Source organism: Salmo trutta, chromosome 1, assembly GCF_901001165.1.
Source record: "Salmo trutta chromosome 1, fSalTru1.1, whole genome shotgun sequence".
In the NCBI taxonomy this organism is placed as follows: domain Eukaryota; kingdom Metazoa; phylum Chordata; class Actinopteri; order Salmoniformes; family Salmonidae; genus Salmo; species Salmo trutta.
The window spans coordinates 31,448,607-31,466,284 of record NC_042957.1 but is presented as its reverse complement, the minus strand read 5'-3'; the positions used below and the strand labels follow the sequence as shown (position 1 = coordinate 31,466,284).

The 17,678-nt window shown below is 42.5% G+C and overlaps 2 protein-coding genes across 2 annotated transcripts in view; both read right to left on the bottom strand.

Moving 5' to 3' along the window:
• Positions 1-321: 321 nt before the first annotated feature.
• On the bottom strand, positions 322-5,569 carry mfsd4b (major facilitator superfamily domain containing 4B). Its single transcript, XM_029753481.1, has 4 exons — positions 5,053-5,569; positions 3,489-3,657; positions 2,913-3,029; positions 322-2,795 (listed from the first exon to the last, which is right to left on the bottom strand). The coding sequence occupies exons 1-4, from the start codon at positions 5,338-5,340 to the stop codon at positions 1,378-1,380; spliced, it is 1,992 nt and encodes a 663-aa protein (XP_029609341.1). The 5' UTR covers positions 5,341-5,569; the 3' UTR covers positions 322-1,377.
• Positions 5,570-9,568: 3,999 nt separating this feature from the next.
• Positions 9,569-17,678, bottom strand: part of slc16a10 (solute carrier family 16 member 10) — a 60,309-nt gene continuing 52,199 nt past the window's right edge. The window contains exons 4-6 of the mRNA XM_029753430.1: positions 15,017-15,160; positions 14,529-14,757; positions 9,569-13,250 (exon numbers count right to left, since the gene is read on the bottom strand). Of these exons, the coding sequence (XP_029609290.1) occupies positions 13,009-13,250; positions 14,529-14,757; positions 15,017-15,160 (615 nt within the window). The 3' untranslated portion in view covers positions 9,569-13,008. The remainder of the gene's footprint in view (positions 13,251-14,528; positions 14,758-15,016; positions 15,161-17,678) is intronic.

Here is a 17,678-nt window from a genome sequence, read left to right as displayed (position 1 = left end):
GGCTTCTAAACAGCCTCTACCCCCAAGCCATAAGACTACTGAACATCTAATTAAACTGCATTGTTGGTTAGGGGCTCGTAAGTAAGCATTTCACTGTAAGGTCTACTTGTTGTATTCGGCGTATGTGACTAATAAAATTTGATTTGATTTTACATCTTTGCCCAGTGGCTTGATTCTGATACTTTCCAAGTGGGAAACTCGGGAACATCTTTCTACAACGAGTTAGCAAGTCTAACATTTTTGAGTTTCCTAGTTCCAACTAGCACATGAACGCGACATATATTCAAACAAAGGTCTGACAAAAAACAAATGATTCATAAATCAGGCCACATTGGTGGCAAAATTCCTATTTTTAACTGTTGATAATTCAAATATGACAAAGAAAATGACATCTTTAGGATATCTAAAGGAACATTTTTTCACTAATGTAAACAGTTATAATTCATTACCAGCAACAGTGGCAAGAGGTCTTAATGTTTAAACAAATTCAATGTCCACCACAGCATACAACTTCAAATGATGTAGTATACATAAGCTGTGTAGGAGTGGGGTAAATGATATTGCACTGTAAATCTGTAGTATCAAACATTTACATGTGTGTTAAACTAAACAGGTCAAATTACAGTCACTGACAATCAGACATCAACAAGTTTCTCTGAAGAGGGCCATGGCTCTTCTAGAATACAGTAATGTCTTTAAAGCACTTGGAGTAATGGCGCATTTCACAGACTAGAGCCCTTAGGCCGGTATTCATTCCGATCGCACTTCGTGACAATGCACAATTTAAAGGTAATTTCCGATTGAGCAGACATATGCAGCATTGACTGTAAATGTGGTCTCTGTGAACGCGAGAAAATTGCCTTTAAAAAGGTACATTGCAGACAAAGCACGATCGGATGCGATCCTGGCTTTAGGATTGAATCCCGGCCTTACTGTTAATCCGATTGAATCCCGGGCTCCCAGGCAGAGTGTCAGAGGTGGAACTGCATTAGAGCTGTCAAATCCACAAGTGGCTCCCGGCAGTATACCTAAAGCGGATATTGCCATTGGCCGCACGTAGTCGCATTAAGAGAAATCCCATGCAGCCTGTTTACAAGTTGTTTAGTGGAATGTGAGATATAAATCTACACTTCGATTAGGCTGATAGAAATCCTCATTTTGTTTAATGATTTTACATTTGAGCGTCATTATTTCTATATAATCTACACTTACTTGTTCTGAACTTCTAACATGAGTGGGACGGGTATGACTTCGTGACAATGATCACACGAGCAGCAGCTCCGATTTGACAGCTCTAATGCAGTTACACCACCAAAACACCAGCTATGGGGGTGTCGGCAATCGCCGGTTAATGCTTGATCTGATTGAATCTAGCCCCTAGTCTCTCTTCTGCCGGTCCAGGGAACGCAGCAGTTTCCGTCTGGGTGAGTCTCCCCGGAGAGACATAGAGTCTGTGAAAGAGGCCCCAACTGTTGGCTCTAGGGACTGGAGAGTAGCGGGGACAGATGTGGCAGTAGTGTCCCCTGATGTCCCAGCAACATCAGGGGGTGGAAGCCCTTTGTTAGGAGATGACAACGCTTTATTAGGAGATAACGAGAGCGCTTTGCTAGGAGAAGAGAACACCGCTTTATTAGGAGAGGTCATAAGGCTGGTGTCATCCATCTCGATGACCTCGAAGTCGGCATCATTCCACTGGTCGGCCTCGTGATCCTGCTTCTGTTCCCGCTGCTGCTCCTGCTCCTCTTCCTCATCATTGGCGCCCGAGTCCAGCAGGGCTTGGCGGTACTCGCTGTCGTCAGGCTCCATGTGGCTCCTGGTGCGAGGTGTCCTACTGGGGCCGCTGGGGGACGAGGCCAGCCAGAACATGAAGGGGAAGAGGATGGAGGTGATGGTGGCGGTGCCCAGGGCCAGGTACATTAGCAAGGGATGATCATGGATCCTTCCCAATAGGAAGCCCACCAGGGCGGGCAGCACCATCTCCCCCAGGGCCGCCCCCACCACGAACACCGCAGCAGAGCGCCCGGTCACCGTGGTGTACTGCTCCACCCAGGAGATCCCACTGGGGAAAGTGGTCGACATGGAGGCACCGTAGACACCAGTGCAGACCCACAGGGCCACCTTGTTGCTGTTGAAGAGGGTGAGGAACAGGGAGGACAGCGTGCAGCCCACCAGGCTCAGTAGAATCATGGTGCCTGGGTACATGCAGGTCGCAAAGAAGATGGCCAGGCCCCGGCCGGCAGCAAACGTTCCCCAGAACAGGGAGTTGAGCCCTGCTGCCTGAGCCTCGTCCATCTGAATGTAATCCTTAGCATAGGTGAAGATAAAGGAGCCGTACGCCACCTCGGCCCCCACGTACCAGAAGAAGAAGACAAAGAGCATAGCAATGAGTGCGTTGTGGTGCTTGGACACCAGGGGATTCCCTGAGGGGGTCTGGGCCCTGCCCCTTGAGGGGCTGTGGCGGGCGTAAAGGATAAAGAAGACGAGGGAGACGAACAGGATGAAACCACCGATCACAACGTAGGCCCACATGGACTTGAGGGTGCTGCTACTGTGGACGAAGCGAATGACCATAGGAGAAGACACGGTTTGGGGTATGTGGTCTGTGACAGATGGGGAGGTGGAGTTTGCCACCGGGGCTTCCATGCTGCTGTTTGTAGCCACGTCCAGGTCCGTTCCAAAGAGCAGCTTGGCGATGATGGGCGAGGCGAAGGCCCCAGCCGCGAAGCTGAAGTGCAAGGCCTGCATGTGGGGGCCAGCCTGATCCCCCCACGTCTGCAGGATCAGGACATTACCACCTACCAGAGAGGACAGTAAACAGCATCAGAGACATTCACTGACAACCACTTCTTGTACTGTGTGCAGTAGATACGTATTTACTATCTTAAAGATAAAGACTGTGAGATGAACTGCACCTGTATCTAGAAAGCCCATGGAAACTCCAATACTGGACATCAGAGCAGTGAGGAGAAGGGCCGTCTTAGAGAAAGGGATGGCAAACATCCCAAACGCTGTGACCAACATGGAGAGGCCTGTGGAGAAGATACAGTGTTAGGAGTGGGGTATATTCAACCAGCATGCACCATGCACTGTATAAAAGTCATGATCACCCACAAAAACAACCTTTGGCATTCTTTGACAAGCAAAGGTGATGCATTCTCTGTGCATACTGTATACTAATATAATAATAACAACAACAAATGCATACTGTATACTAATATAATAATACTAATACTAATAAATGCTATTTAGCAGACGGTTTTATCCACAGTGACTTACAATCATGCGTGAATACATATTTCGTATGGGTGGCCTGGGCAGGAATCAAAAGTATGATCCTGGCATTGCTAGCGCCATGCTCTACGAACTCATAGCCTACACAGGACCACAATAATATCTTAGAGGTTAAATCAAATGTTTTTCAGAGCCAATGGACACCACGTATTTGTATTTGAGTTAAGTCTATGTATATTTTAGTCTGTTAGACATACCCAGCAGCAGATGGCTGTTCATGCAGTCAAAGAGAATCCCGGACAACACAGAGCCGCCTATATAGCCCATCGAGCGGCCTACGAAGATGTAGGAGATGTTGCTGATGTTCTGGTTGACGTTGATGGCAAGGTCTTGAAATGTGGGGCCTAAGACAGAGATACTCATCCCCTGGAACACATAAATAATAAACTAGTACACTGTACTACAGGCAAGTATAAGTATGCGCATATCTCAGAACTTTCTCAGAGTTCTTAGGCAAACAGTGGTAGCGTCTTGGGCCATCATCATTTTCTAGGATACATACAGTAATATTCTAAGGGTATTTTGAACTTTATTTGTGGCAGCCAATGGTAAATAATATAAAGTGTGACATTTTGGGTTTTCATTTCCCTTTCGGGAAGACGACAGTTATTCAAAATTGTACCTTTGGACAGGTGCCAGGAAGTAAAAGCTTAAAAAATCCTCAACAGGATTGGTGGGTCCCCCGCGGAACAGTTGAGCTAACGTAGGCTAATGTGATTAGCATGACATTGTAAGTAACAAAAAAAAAATCCTAGAACATAGACATATCTGATATTGGCAGAAAGCTTAAATTCTTGTTAATTTAACTGCACTGTCCAATTTACAGTAGCTATTAGAGTGAAAGAATACCATGCTATTGTTTGAGGAGAGTGCACAGTTATGAACTTGAAAATGTATTAATAAACCAATTAGGCACATTTGGGCAGTCTTGATACAACATTTTGAGCAGAAATGCAATGGTTCATTGGATCAGTCTAGAACATACACTGCTGCCATCTAGTGGCCAAAATCTAAATTGCACCTGGGCTGGAATAATACATTATGGCCTTTCTCTTGCATTTCAAAGTAGATGTTACAAAAAATTACAAAAATGTATTTGTATTATCTTTTACCAGATCTAATGTGTTATATTCTCCTACATTCATTTCCCATTTTCACAAACTTCAAAGTGTTTCCTTTCAAATGGTATCAAGAATATGCATATCCTTGCTTCAGGTCCTGAGCTACAGGCAGTTAGATTTGGGTATGTCATTTTAAGCGAAAATTCGGGGGGGAAAGGGGCGGATCCTTTTAAACCTGTTCTTAAATTGAAGAGCTAGTTTTACAGCCATGAAATGCAAATCCGGCTCATTCAGAATATATCCCTAACAACACTCATTTTACCTGAGAATAAGAAAGTAACAATTGTCTCAAATGCCACTAAAACAATCACAATCACAGAACTAATGAACTCAATGAATGAATCTTGGAAATGCTAGATGTTATCGAATGGGAATGGGAATAGTTACTGACCATGTGAGACGCATGTAAAATTAGGTGAAGCTTTAAAACATGTACAGAAAACCTGTATTTTAGTTTTAGTGAAGATATGGGGATAGGGAAACAACCAGAACAATAATGTCCATGTAAAACAAACTATGCAATAAAACCAGAGACCCTATTCAATTCTCAGATATAAAAAAGGTACATATGATGACAGAATGGTTCCAATTCAGTCCCTTGGGCTAGCCTACTAGCCTAATAAAAAGCATTCATCATTACCAGGCCGAGGAACGACGCACAGAGCGCTAAGGTGATCATCCAGCTGCTGCAGCCTCCAGAACCGCGGGCCCTGCCACCTCTATCGATGATTTCAACCTCATCGTCGAACTCTGAATTCGAACTTGTCTTCCTCCCTTTCATGACACTCTTCAGCCCTCGTCTCGTGTCTTTCCTCTTGTCAAACAGAGTATCTTCCTCTTGGTCATCGTTATCATCCTCCTCCTCCATTCTAGCGAAACGAACATGCTTCTTTTTCACAACAGGATCTCTGGCGGCCGAGACAGACATGGTCGAGCTGTCAAATTATGGCTAACGTCTTTGTTTGAATCCTGCTGGTTGGCAATATTGACAAGTTTGCGCCAGCGCAGTTGGTAAACAAACTGACCGGGTGCGCCTTCAGTGAACGACAAGTTCAGATATCCTACTCTGTTAGAGATAAATAGTAATGGCGTCTTTTTGTATGCACTAACTCCGCCATGGTACGTTGTACAAAATGAATGGAGTTTTTGAGTAAATGCCGAAAATAAGGTATGTGGCTAAGGATATCTTACTCGTTTTGTTCAGCTAACGTCACTTTTTGTGCATTTTTAAGCGTTTATGAAGAAAAAAAGCACAAAGTCTTCATAATTTTTAAAGGTCATATTAACTGACTGATATTATCTCATAGAACAAAACGTATAGGATCTCCTTAGCCTGTGCTAACCTCAGACTTTATTTTCCGCCTTTACCCCAAAACCATATTATTTCCTCATTCATTTTCCCCATAGGAATGGCTGAACAAACCAGAGGTAACTAATTTCCGGTTTTTAGGACTACAAGTTGGCCAGGTCGACATACACCTTCGGTTCATTTTGTCATCCGGGAGAATGGTGGCTGCGGGTAATATTCCGCGTTCAGATGCTAGCCGGAACTAGGAAACGCGTTCATTTCTGACTTGGTAACTGGTTGTAGTTATACACGTGCATAACGAGTTTCCTAGTTTTTCGGCTAATATGTGAACGCGGTAAAAGCCTAATACCACAGTGAGACAGATATCTCACCGGATGTATAAATGTGAAGCATCCGCCTAGCGTTTCCACTCATTACCAAATGTGGTAGTGAGAGGAAGCCCACTGGTCGGCAGTAGGAGAAGATGGAACGAGATGGATTTTGGCTGACATTCTGCACATTTTCTCATCGATTAAACATTTGATCTCAGTACAGTTTTCTGTTCCCAAACCTACAATATGTTATGAACAGAGTGAACAAAGTTTTGTAGACTTTACCCTTTACAATTAAAAAAAAAAATCGCTTTGTTTAGGAGTGCAATGGTGAATCGAACACATGCACTTCACATAGGAGGCGTTCCCTAACGGAAATATGCAGATATCTGCTAGAACGCGCCAATAGGATCTCGCTAGCTCGTGCTTGGCTCTGCCCACCTACTTGCTTGTTCTGCCCACTATGACTAATTTGTTCCCGTTGGAAACGACAGGCTGTTGTCTATCTGGGTTTAGTTATACAAATCTTTGCTACTACGATGTGGTTCAATGGATGATAGGCTCAGTTGACGCGTCAGCGTATAGGAAGTAGTAGGTCGTATGATTGAAATTGTCGTTGGGAACAGTGACCTCTAGAGGTCATAATATAAATATTTTGTGACGTTTTCCTTACAAATATTTTTGCTTTTGTGCTTTTCATGCAAGGAAAGGTCATTTTACTTGTAAGAATGTCTAAATTTACTGAAAATGTCTTCACATCTTCTGAAGATTGGCCTTCGACACAAATTGTATTTCTCACATGCGCAGAATACAACAGGTGTAGACCTTACCGTGAAATGCTTACTTACAAGCACTTAACTCTTAATCAAATTTATTTATATAGCCCTTCTTACATCAGCTGATATCTCAAATTGCTGTACAGAAACCCAGCCTAAAACCCCAAAGCGCAAGTAATGCAGGTGTAGAAGCACAGTGGCTAGGAAAAACTCCCTAGAAAGGCTTAAACCTAGGAAGAAACCTAGAGAGGAACCAGACTATGAGTGGTGGCCAGTCCTCTTCTGGCTGTGCCGGGTGGAGATTATAACAGAACATGGCCAAGATGTTAAAATGTTCATAAATGACCAGCATGGTCAAATAATAATCACAGTAGTTGTCGAGGGTGCAACAAGTCAGCACCTCAAGAGTAAATGTCAGTTGGCTTTTCATAGCCGATCATTGAGAGTATCTCTACCGCTCCTGCGGTCTCTAGAGTTGAAAACAGCAGGTCTGGGACAGGTAGCACGTCCGGTGAACAGGTCAGGGTTCCATAGCTGCAGGCAGAACAGTTGAAACTGGAGCAGCAGCACGGCCAGGTGGACTGCGGACAGCAATTAGTCATCATGCCAGGTAGTCCTGAGGCATGGTCCTAGGGCTCAGGTCCTCCGAGAGAGAGAAAGAAAGAGAGAATTAGAGAGAGCATACTTAAATTCACACAGGACACCGGATAAGACAGGAGAAATACTCCAGATATCACAGACTGACCCTAGCCCCCCGACTCAAACTACTGCAGCGTAAATACTGGAGGCTGAGACAGGAGGGGTCAGGAGACATTGTGGCCCCATCCGATGATACCCCTGGACAGGGCCAAACAGGCAGGATATAACCCCACCCACTTTGCCAAAGCACAGCCCCCACACCACTAGAGGGATACCTTCAACCACCAACTTACCATCCTGAGACAAGGCCGAGTATAGCCCACAAAGATCTCCGCCACGGCACAACCCAAGGGGGGGCGCCAACTAAGACAGGAAGACCACGTCAGTGACTCAACCCACTCAAGTGACGCACCCCTCCTAGGGACGGCATGGAAGAACACCAGTAAGCCAGTGACTCAGCCCCTATAATAGGGTTAGAGGCAGAGAATCCCAGTGGAGAGCGGGGAACCGGCCAGGCAGAGACAGCAAGGGCGGTTCGTTGCTCCAGAGCCTTTCCGTTCACCTTCACACTCCTGGGCCAGACTACACTCAATCATAGGACCTACTGAAGAGATGAGTCTTCAGTAAAGACTTAAATGTTGAGACCGAGTCTGCGTCTCTCACATGGGTAGGCAGACCATTCCATAAAAATGGAGCTCTATAGGAGAAAGCCCTGCCTCCAACTGTTTGCTTAGAAATTCTAGGGACAATTAGGAGGCCTGCGTCTTGTGACCATAGCGTACATGTATGTACGTACGGCAGGACCAAATCGGAAAGATAGGTAGGAGCAAGCCCATGTAATGCTTTGTAGGTTAGCAGTAAAACCAACTCTATTTTCTTAACTGCATTGTTGGTTAAGAAAACATTTACTAAATAAACTAAAGTAAAAATAAATGTATACAAGTAACACAAAATAACAATAGAGGCAATATACATGAGATACAGGTACCAAGTCAGTGGCTGAGGTAATTTGTACATGGTAGGGATAAAGTGACTATGCATAGATAATAAACAGCAGTATAAAAACAAAAAGGGGGGGGGGGTCAATGCAATAAGGGGATAAATCCGGGTGGCCATTTGATTAATTGTTCAGCAGTCTTATGGCTTAAGGGTAGAAGCTGTTAAGGAGCCTTTTGGACCTAGACTTCGCGCTCATGTACTGACTGCTTGCTGTGTGGTAGCAGAGAGAACAGTCCATGACTTGGGTGACTGGAGTCTGGCCATTTTTTGGGCCTTCCTCTGACACCGCCTAGTATATAGGTCCTGGATGGCAGGAAGCTTGGCCCCAGTGATGAACTGGGCCGTACGCACTACCTTCTGTAGCGCCGTAGGGTTAGATGCCGAGCAGTTGCCATACCAGGCGGTGATGCAACCAGTCAGAATGCTCTTGATGGTGCAGCTGTATAACTTTTTGAGAATCTGGGGACTCATGCCAAATCTTTTCAGTCTCCTGAGGGGGAAAAGGTGTTGTCATGCCCTCTTCGCAACTGTCTTGGTGTGTTTGGACCATAATAGTTTGTTGGTGATGTGGACACCAAGGAACTTAACTCTCGACCCACTCCACTACAGCCCCGTCGATGTGAACGTGTTCAGCCCTCATTTTCTTGTAGTCCACGATCAGCTCCTTTGTCTTGCTCACGTTGAGAGGTTGGGGTCCTGGCACCGCACTGCCAGGTCTCTGACCTCCTCCCTATAGGCTGCCTCATCGTTGCCGGTGATCAGGCCTACCACCGTTGTGTCGTCAGCAAACTAAATGGTGTTGGAGTCGTGCTTAGCCACATAGATTGGCCTTCTATAGTTGATGGCTCGCTTTGGCAACAGTCTGACTCCCCTGTATGACAGAGACGTGTGAGAACAATGTGTTAAGAGGAAGGATGGTCCAGTATTGATATTGGATTACAGCAAACACTTTGTTTTTTAGTGTGTGTACATGCATAAAGTAGCTTAAATAACCAGGCCCTATAGGTTGACAGAGACATTGGTAGGCTCAAATTGGGTGATGTATAATTTTCCCATGATGCAACTAGAGAGGGATGATTGATGAGAAACTCAAGGGGGAAGGAAAAAAACTTAAACACATCCTTACTTTGTTAAAAATGTATTTTAATTTCAGTTGTACATAGTACTATGACATATTAAAACAAATAATGCAATAAAATTATGAAGGCAATTAGAAAAGCAATAAAATGCTGAAATAACTACAAAGCTAAGAGATTTTAATGATCAGCAATAAAAAAAAGTGTATTTTAAAGAAATACATATACACTAAAGAAATAAACTGTATCTGTGTGAACAACAAAATGAGAGATGCACATAATGCACATAACATGGGGTGAAAGTGAAAGCAGCAAAGTTAATATTTTTTTGTGACAGTGTGGTAGAATTCTAGTTGCATTAGGCATAGATATACACTCAATTACACCTGTGAACAGCAAAAGAGTTTGAATAAAATCTATATATAACCTGCATATGTAACTAGAAACATGTTAATTGAATCATTTCAAACAATATGCTGTTGAATTTGGTCTTTAGCCACTAAACATAACATGCATAAACTCAAATCTTTAAATTCTCTTCATATGATCTAAATACTGGGACATTCCCAAAAAGGTGACAAACTTCTTTGGATGCCAAGGAATTAATTCAGTACGAGATAATGTAATGAATAATTACTAAGATGTGTATGGCAAAGGAGGTATCTCAGTAAAACCTCCAGGGTACAATTTCAGGAATTTCTATTGAGAAATTACCTGAGGCTTTCATCGGTGAATTGTGCAACTGCGTATGTCTAGGATGTAAAGTAAAATAATATAGCAATTATAACTAAAAGATGAACTTAACAAAAAAATAAGACTTGATAAAACAAATTTTATATATATAAATTTGACATTTCCCTAATAGAAATGTATGCTCTGGTTAGAAAAAGAAAAAAATGTATCCAAAACATTCCTTGTGACATGGGTATTATCTAAGTCTCACATCGATAGCAAAAAAAAAAGGAAATTCAAAGTATAGAAAAAAACAATTCCCAAAGCAAGATTTAAGTTCAAGATAACTTTTCTTTTCAGAATTAGTCATTTATTTGCATTTCCCTGGTCACAAAATTCTACTGAAGTACTGTACTTCTCAGACAAACACTTTTCTGTGGTACAGATAGGCAGCAATCCCGTTCAGAGCAAACAGTGATGGCTAGGAAGCTGGAAGACTCTTTTACATAGTCTCTCCTAATGTTTGGATATCGACTGTATAAAGACATACAGTGGAAGGGAAATATTGCCCAAACAACACGTGATGGTCGTGTTTTGTAATGGTTTGAACTGAAAGCCTCTTTCTGTCCTGCAAATACTGTGTAGGACAAAATACTAGACATTTGCATGACATCTGAGGTAGATTGTGTCACAAGTCTTGCCTTGGCGAAACCAATGACCTACAGAGCTGGATAGTTTGGATTTTGATAAGTTATGACTTTTCTGCGTGCTTAGTGGTCAAGGGATTGTCGAGTCAAAATCCTACACTGTAAAAGTTGTGGGTCTTCAAGTTCTCCAAGAGCAATCTTTATAATTATCAAATGATTGTTGAAAGTCAGGAGGGTGATTTGAAACATAAAATGTTTGAAAGGCCTAATAAACTATCCTGAGGGTGGTGCTTTGGCAAATAGAATTGACCATAGATAAATCGGCCATTTTCTTTACATTTCAAGGGCACACCCAAAATAATCAATACGAAAAAGTTGTTTTGGTCTTCAAAACATCAAATAATATGAGAAAGGAAAGCACCAATTAATTATGGCATGACATCAGCCGCTAAACAAATTCTAGAAAAAAATAAATACAAATATGAAAAATATCATTAAAACAAATATTTTTCCTAACAAAAGGCTAATGAACTGAGCACATAGTCAATGGTTAACTTGACTAATGGTCACATTTGTCAATGATTACATATCAAATTACATTTGAAATATGGTGGACTGAGTGAGCCTACTACAATTAGAATATATGAAAGTATAACATTGGTTTACTAGCCTATATGTGCTGGACAAAATACTGCCATCAACAATAAAAAAAAATCTATTCATAATATTCATTCATCTCCGTTTTATGTAAATTACTCCTTATAATCAACACTGACGTTCATCCTTTACTCACGTTGCATAGTCAGACAAGCAGACGTTCAGTTTGAGAATCCTGCTCCGAGCTGCTATAAACTATGTATACAAAATGACAACGGTGGTTCTGATTAAAAAAAACACTGAAAAGGATTCTCAGGCACTGTGTACGACGCATTCAAGTTATACTGTATCAGAGATACTAACGACTGAATACAGCCTCAGGTAAAGTCAGGCCTATTTCAGGTCCAGAGTACTGCAGCCTTGACATGACGTTTCATATTTCACGGGTGGGCCGCTGTAATTGTGCTTCAAGCTGCTCCCTTGAGGTGCTCAAGCACCTTCAAGGTGACCTTTAAAACTAAGACAATAGTAAGCCCTACCACCACTAGGAACTAACTACATCCCCACCCATTATCTCATAAAGCACTTCTTTGAAGTGATATTGTATGGTCAGGTCATACCTCATTACTCAGAAATTCACAATCTTGGCATGTTTTAAGAGTGTCAATCCCCCACAGATCACTTTGTGCCATAAACAGAAAAGGGTTGACTTTTAAAAGCAGCTTTTTCCCCAGTTAAATTCTACTTAGCAGTAGATTCTTTGCTATACTGTTGTCAAGACAAGCAACATATGTGTCCCAAACACACTTTACTTACCTATACTACTTATGGGATCATTTGAGAAAATAAATTAGATATTACAGTTTATTTTACCATATATGGTCAATTATATGTCCCTAGCGTTTATTGTAAATATATATTTTTCATCAAACCCAATAAATCTAGTTTGTTTTTCTCTTCAAAATTCTGCAAAGCCTAAAAACTATATCCAAGCTTGTATTGAACATTTCTAGGCAATGATGAGAACGATCCTCAATGCCCTTAAAAAAAAAATGCACATTGAAAACGAGGGAATTTTCTAGCAAGGCTGGCCACTGCTATTCTCATGTAAATAAGTGGTTGCAGACTTCAAAAAGCACCCAAGTAAAATGTGCGTTCCCTTGTAAGAAATATATATATATATTTTTTTAGATTTCCTCATTTTAACCTTCAAGTTAATTCAACAGCTGCAAGATTGGAAAACAATCCGATGCAAAGCTCTTCAAGATCACCTTCATGTTCAATTGTGTTTGTTGAGTATCTATGTGTATAACTGATATGTAGTACTACTTCAGCATTTGCCCCACATTCTCCTGCAAAAGCAGCCATTAAAATATTGTTTACACATACAGGTCAATACATATTTCGTCTATTCTTGTATCATAAATAAATATGATAAATCAGCAGTTCCAAGTTGCTCTGGATAAGAGCGTCTGCTAAATGACTTAAATGTAAATGTAAGTTCCTGCGAGTGAATATGAACTGTCTGTATGTCTAGTTGTATCTTTGTTTTGAGTGTGTTTTGGGAGACTTAGATGACAGAGTCGGGGGTCGCTGTCTTCACTGCTAGTGCATCTCCCTGACCCCCACTGTTCCTCTTGAACTCCAGCATCTGCTCTTGGGTGCCATCTTTGGCTGCCTCCTCCTGCTCTCTCCTGATACGTCTAGCCTCCACCCAGGGGATCAGACACAGCACGGCCCCACCGATGATAGGCGGGATACCAGCCAAATAGAAGGCCACGTCATAACTCCCCAGCCTGTCCCTCAGGAACCCTAGAGAGAGAGAGAGAGACATATAAATATCTGGGACTCGTTCATCATTAATCAAAATATCTGGGACTCGTTCATCCTGAATCATTTTGTGTCCTAAAGACAAGGAACAAACCCCACAGGTCAGCAATAGCATGCCCCAGTCCTGAGTGCATAACCCCATAACTTCACCCCACAGTGAACACCTTATTAGGTCCTTTCAGATATAAAACAAAAAGGTATGCTTATCTGAGCTGGGACAGAGTGATACCAGGTACCCACTGGGCAGAGACAGCAGTTCAACGTCTAGTTTTGATTTACATTTGGTTGAGTTGTCAACTAATGGGAATTCACCGTGCAAAATAATATCAATCATGTTATTGGATTTAGATAAAAAATTTGGGTGAAAAAAAATACCAAATGTCCTTATGTTGATGACTTTTTTCAAATCCAATCAGTTTTCCACGTGGATTCAACATACATTTTTTGGGTTGAAATTACATGAAAACAACATTGATTCAATCAGCTTTTGCCCAGTGGTACTGGGTTAGTGCAAACCCTCTCTTTTAATACAAAGAGCTGATTATTACTGGCTAGTGAAGACTGAGTGGATTGGGTTCAGGGCTAATTAGGCCCCTCCGTCTGAACCCCCCTTTGTGGATTGTGGTTTCCGTCCCTTAACATCCCTAGATTGCATGACTTCCTGCATTCCCTGCTTCTACCACCTTGTTTCCCTCTCTTCCTGGAATGCTAGTCTATTTCAGAGAAAAACGGATGCCTTTTTTTTGTAATACAGTGCAAACAGGTTGCACATGACTCATGTGGATATGAATGATATCTAAATTAGAAAGAGATTAAAATGAATGGACGTCTGTGCACTCAACATATGCATCTTCCACAAGGTATAGAATTGCTTACACAAGTATCATATTCACAAGATAATGTCTCTACTCATATCAAGTTGTAATTGTAGAAGGTGCAAAGTTGCCATGTTGTGAATCAATTTCTTTATGTTCCTTTGTGTATGGTAGAGTATGGAGCATTTCACTTTCACAGTTGCACCGAAACACCAGGTGGAACCAGAGGTTTATAGAAAAACAACTAAAGCTCACAATCATACTCCAGGGACAAACGTTTTACAGCGTCAAGCTAAATGCTAATATCTTTCAAACAGTACAGCCTAACCAATTCAGTGGCTCTATGATTGATTTAACTTTTTCCTGCCTCGTACTAACTTTCCTATTCCCCCCCGGGAAGATGCCATCTCAAACGCGGCCAACCGGCTTGACTGCTTAACTGTACCTGCAATAGGAGGCCCCACGGTCATGGGCACAGACATCATGCCCAGCAGGAAGCCGATGGCCTGGGACACGTTCTGAGAGCCCACCAGTTCAAAGGCGATGGGGGCCATGATGCAGATGAAACAGCCGTCGAACAGGCCCATGAGCAGACACACCGCGATCAACCCTCCGAACACATGACACAGAGGGATCATCATGGACATCACGCCAATGACGACGAACGAAGACACCTGGGCGGGAGGAGACCGGAGGGGATGTCAGAGAGGCAACATGAATGTGATGCACACAGCAGCATTGCATTAATCAGAGTAATGGTTATGACATGGGCTTCAGGCTACATCTGAAATGACACCCTAAATTGCACACATAGTAGACTTTATGGAGAGTGGGGTGTCATCGGGCCAGAAGTAGTGCCCTATATGGGGAATAGGGTATCTTTTAAAGACCTAGTAATGACCTGTGCAAGACCTCGAGGTTAGTAGACTTTACCTGCAGGTAGACTTTGTTCACTCCCTGTACGTAGTCAGCCACCCGGCCGAAGATGAGGCGGCCCACGCCGGACGTGACGCCGATGCACATGAGCAGAACCTCCTTGTTGGCGTCTTCTCCGAAGCGCTCCTCAACATGCTTCATCTATGGGACAGACGTAAAGGACACAAGCATCTCGTCAGTACTCAGTCACATCAGAACACAGCTGCCACGTCTAGTGGAAAACAGACAAAAGGCTAGTAGATGCTTACAATTGATTAGTTTCTAGATGTCATAAGAGCGATAAGTTGCAATGGGAAGCATATATGGAACATAGAACAATGATCTTGGCACATTGTGTTCAATGTGGACAATGTGCTGTAAGGAGGATCTACATGTTTGATAGAGTATACAGTATGTGTTTGTAGTTATGAGTTGGGAGGGGGGGGGGGGGCAGTCTCCTCATGTTTCAGGCATACCCCCGAGAGGAGTCCTCCCTCTACACCACTCCTTTTTCAGAAGTGGGGAAGGCAGGGTGCACCATTCATACAACTCAGTGAAGCCACCACCATCTCCCAGCCTTAACAGTTATACATACAGGCCCTTCAGAAAGTATTCACACTGCTTGACTTTTTAAAAATGTTGTGTTACAGCCTGAATGAAACATTTATTAAAATTGTGATTTTGTATCACTGGCCTACACAGAATATCAACGTGGAATTATGTTTTTAGAAAAGTTTACAAATTGAATAAAAAATGTAAAGCTGAAAATGTCTGGAGTCAATAAGTATTCAACCCCATTGTTATGGCAAGCCTACTTAAGTTCAGGAGTAAAAGTGTTTAACAAGTCACATAATAAGTTGCATGGACTCACTGTGCAATAATAGCGTTTCACATGTTTTTGAATGACTACCTCATCTCTGTACCACCTCATATCTATAAAAGGTCCCTTAGTCGAGCAGTGAATTTATAACACAGATTCAACCAAAGACCAGGGATGGTTTCCAACGCCTTGCAAAGGGCACCTATTGGTAGATGGGTAAAAATAAAAAAAGCCGACATTGAATACCCCTTTGAACATGAGGAAATTATTAATTACACTTTGGCTGGTGTATCAATACACCCAGTCACTACAAAGATACAGGTGTCCTTCCTAACTCAGTTGCCAGAGAGGAAGGTAACCGCTCAGTGATTTCACCATGAGGCCAATGGTGACTTTAAAACAGTTAAGAGTTTAATGGCTGTGATAGGAGAAAACTGAGGTTAGATCAACAACATTGTAGTTACTCTACAACACTAACCTAAATGACAGAGCGAAAAAAGAAAGAAGCCTGTTCAGAATACAAATAATCCAAAACATGTACCCTGTCTTCAATAAGGCACTAAAGTAAAACTGCATAAAATGTGGCAAAGAAATTAATTTTGTCCTGAATACAAAGCGTTATGTTTGGGGCAAATCCAACACAACACATTACTGAGTACCACTCTTCAAATGTTCAAGCATGGTGGTGTCTGCGTCATGTTATGGGTATGCTTGTCATCGGCAAGGCCTAGGGAGTTTTTTTTGTTGATCAAAAGAAAACGGGAGAGCAAAATCCTAGAGGAAACCCTGGTTCAGTCTGCTTTCCAACAGACACTGTTTTGTTGACGTTGAGTGAGAGGTTGTTTTCCAGGCACCACACTCCCAAAGGAGATGATTGTGGACTTCAGGAAACAGCAGAGGTAGCACCCCCTATCTACATCAATGGGACCGCAGTGGAGAAGGTGGAAAGCTTCAAGTTCCTTGGCATACATGTCACTGACAAACTGAAATGGACCACCCACACAGACAGTGTGGTGAAGGCACAACAGAGCCTCTTCAACCTCAGGAGTCTAAAGAAATTTGGCTTGTCACCTAAAACCCTTAAACTTTTACAACTGCACAATTGAAAGCATCCTGTATCACCACCTGGTACGGCAACTGCACCGCCCGCAACAGCAAGGCTCTCCAGAGGGTGGTGCGGTCTGCCCAAAGCATTACCGGGGGCAAACACCCTCCAAGACACCTACAGCACCTGAAGGCCAAAAAGATCATCAAGGACATCAACCACCCTAGCCACTGCCTGTTCACCCTGCTATCATCCAGAAGGCGAGGTCAGTACAGGTGCATCAAAGCTGGGACAGAGAGATTGAAAAACAGCCATCACTAGCACAATAGAGGCTGCTGCCTATAGGCATAGACTAGAAATCCCTGGCCATTTTAAGGAATGGAACACTAGTCACTTTAATAATGTTTACATACAGTTGAAGTCGAAAGTTTACATACACTTAGGTTGGAGTCATTAAAACTAGTTTTTCAACCACTCCACACATTTCTTGTTAACAAACTATAGTTTTGACAAGTGGGTTAGGACATCTAGTAATTTTTCCAACAATTGTTTACAGACAGATTATTTCCCTTAATCACAATTCCACTGGATCAGAAGTTTACATACAATACACTAAGTTGACTGTGCCTTTAAACAGCTTGGAAAATTCTAGAAAATGATGTCATGGCTTTAGAAGATTCTGATAGGCTATTTGACATAACTTGAGTCAATTGGAGGTTTACCTGTGGATGTATTTCAAGGTCTACCTTCAAACTCAGTGCCTCTTTGCTTGTCATCATGGGACAATCAAAAGAAAATCAGCCAAGCCCTCAGAA

Bases quoted from the DNA above. Each gene is read 5' to 3' on its own strand.
- mfsd4b (XM_029753481.1), bottom strand. From the start codon at position 5,340: ATGTCTGTCTCGGCCGCCAGAGATCCTGTTGTGAAAAAGAAGCATGTT. The intron at 3,030-3,488 runs GTATGTCTAACA...TCTTCTCCACAG, and splicing joins GAACAGCCATCTGCTGCTGG to GCCTCTCCATGTTGGTCACA. The intron at 2,796-2,912 runs GTGCAGTTCATC...CCTCTCTGGTAG, and splicing joins CATGGGCTTTCTAGATACAG to GTGGTAATGTCCTGATCCTG.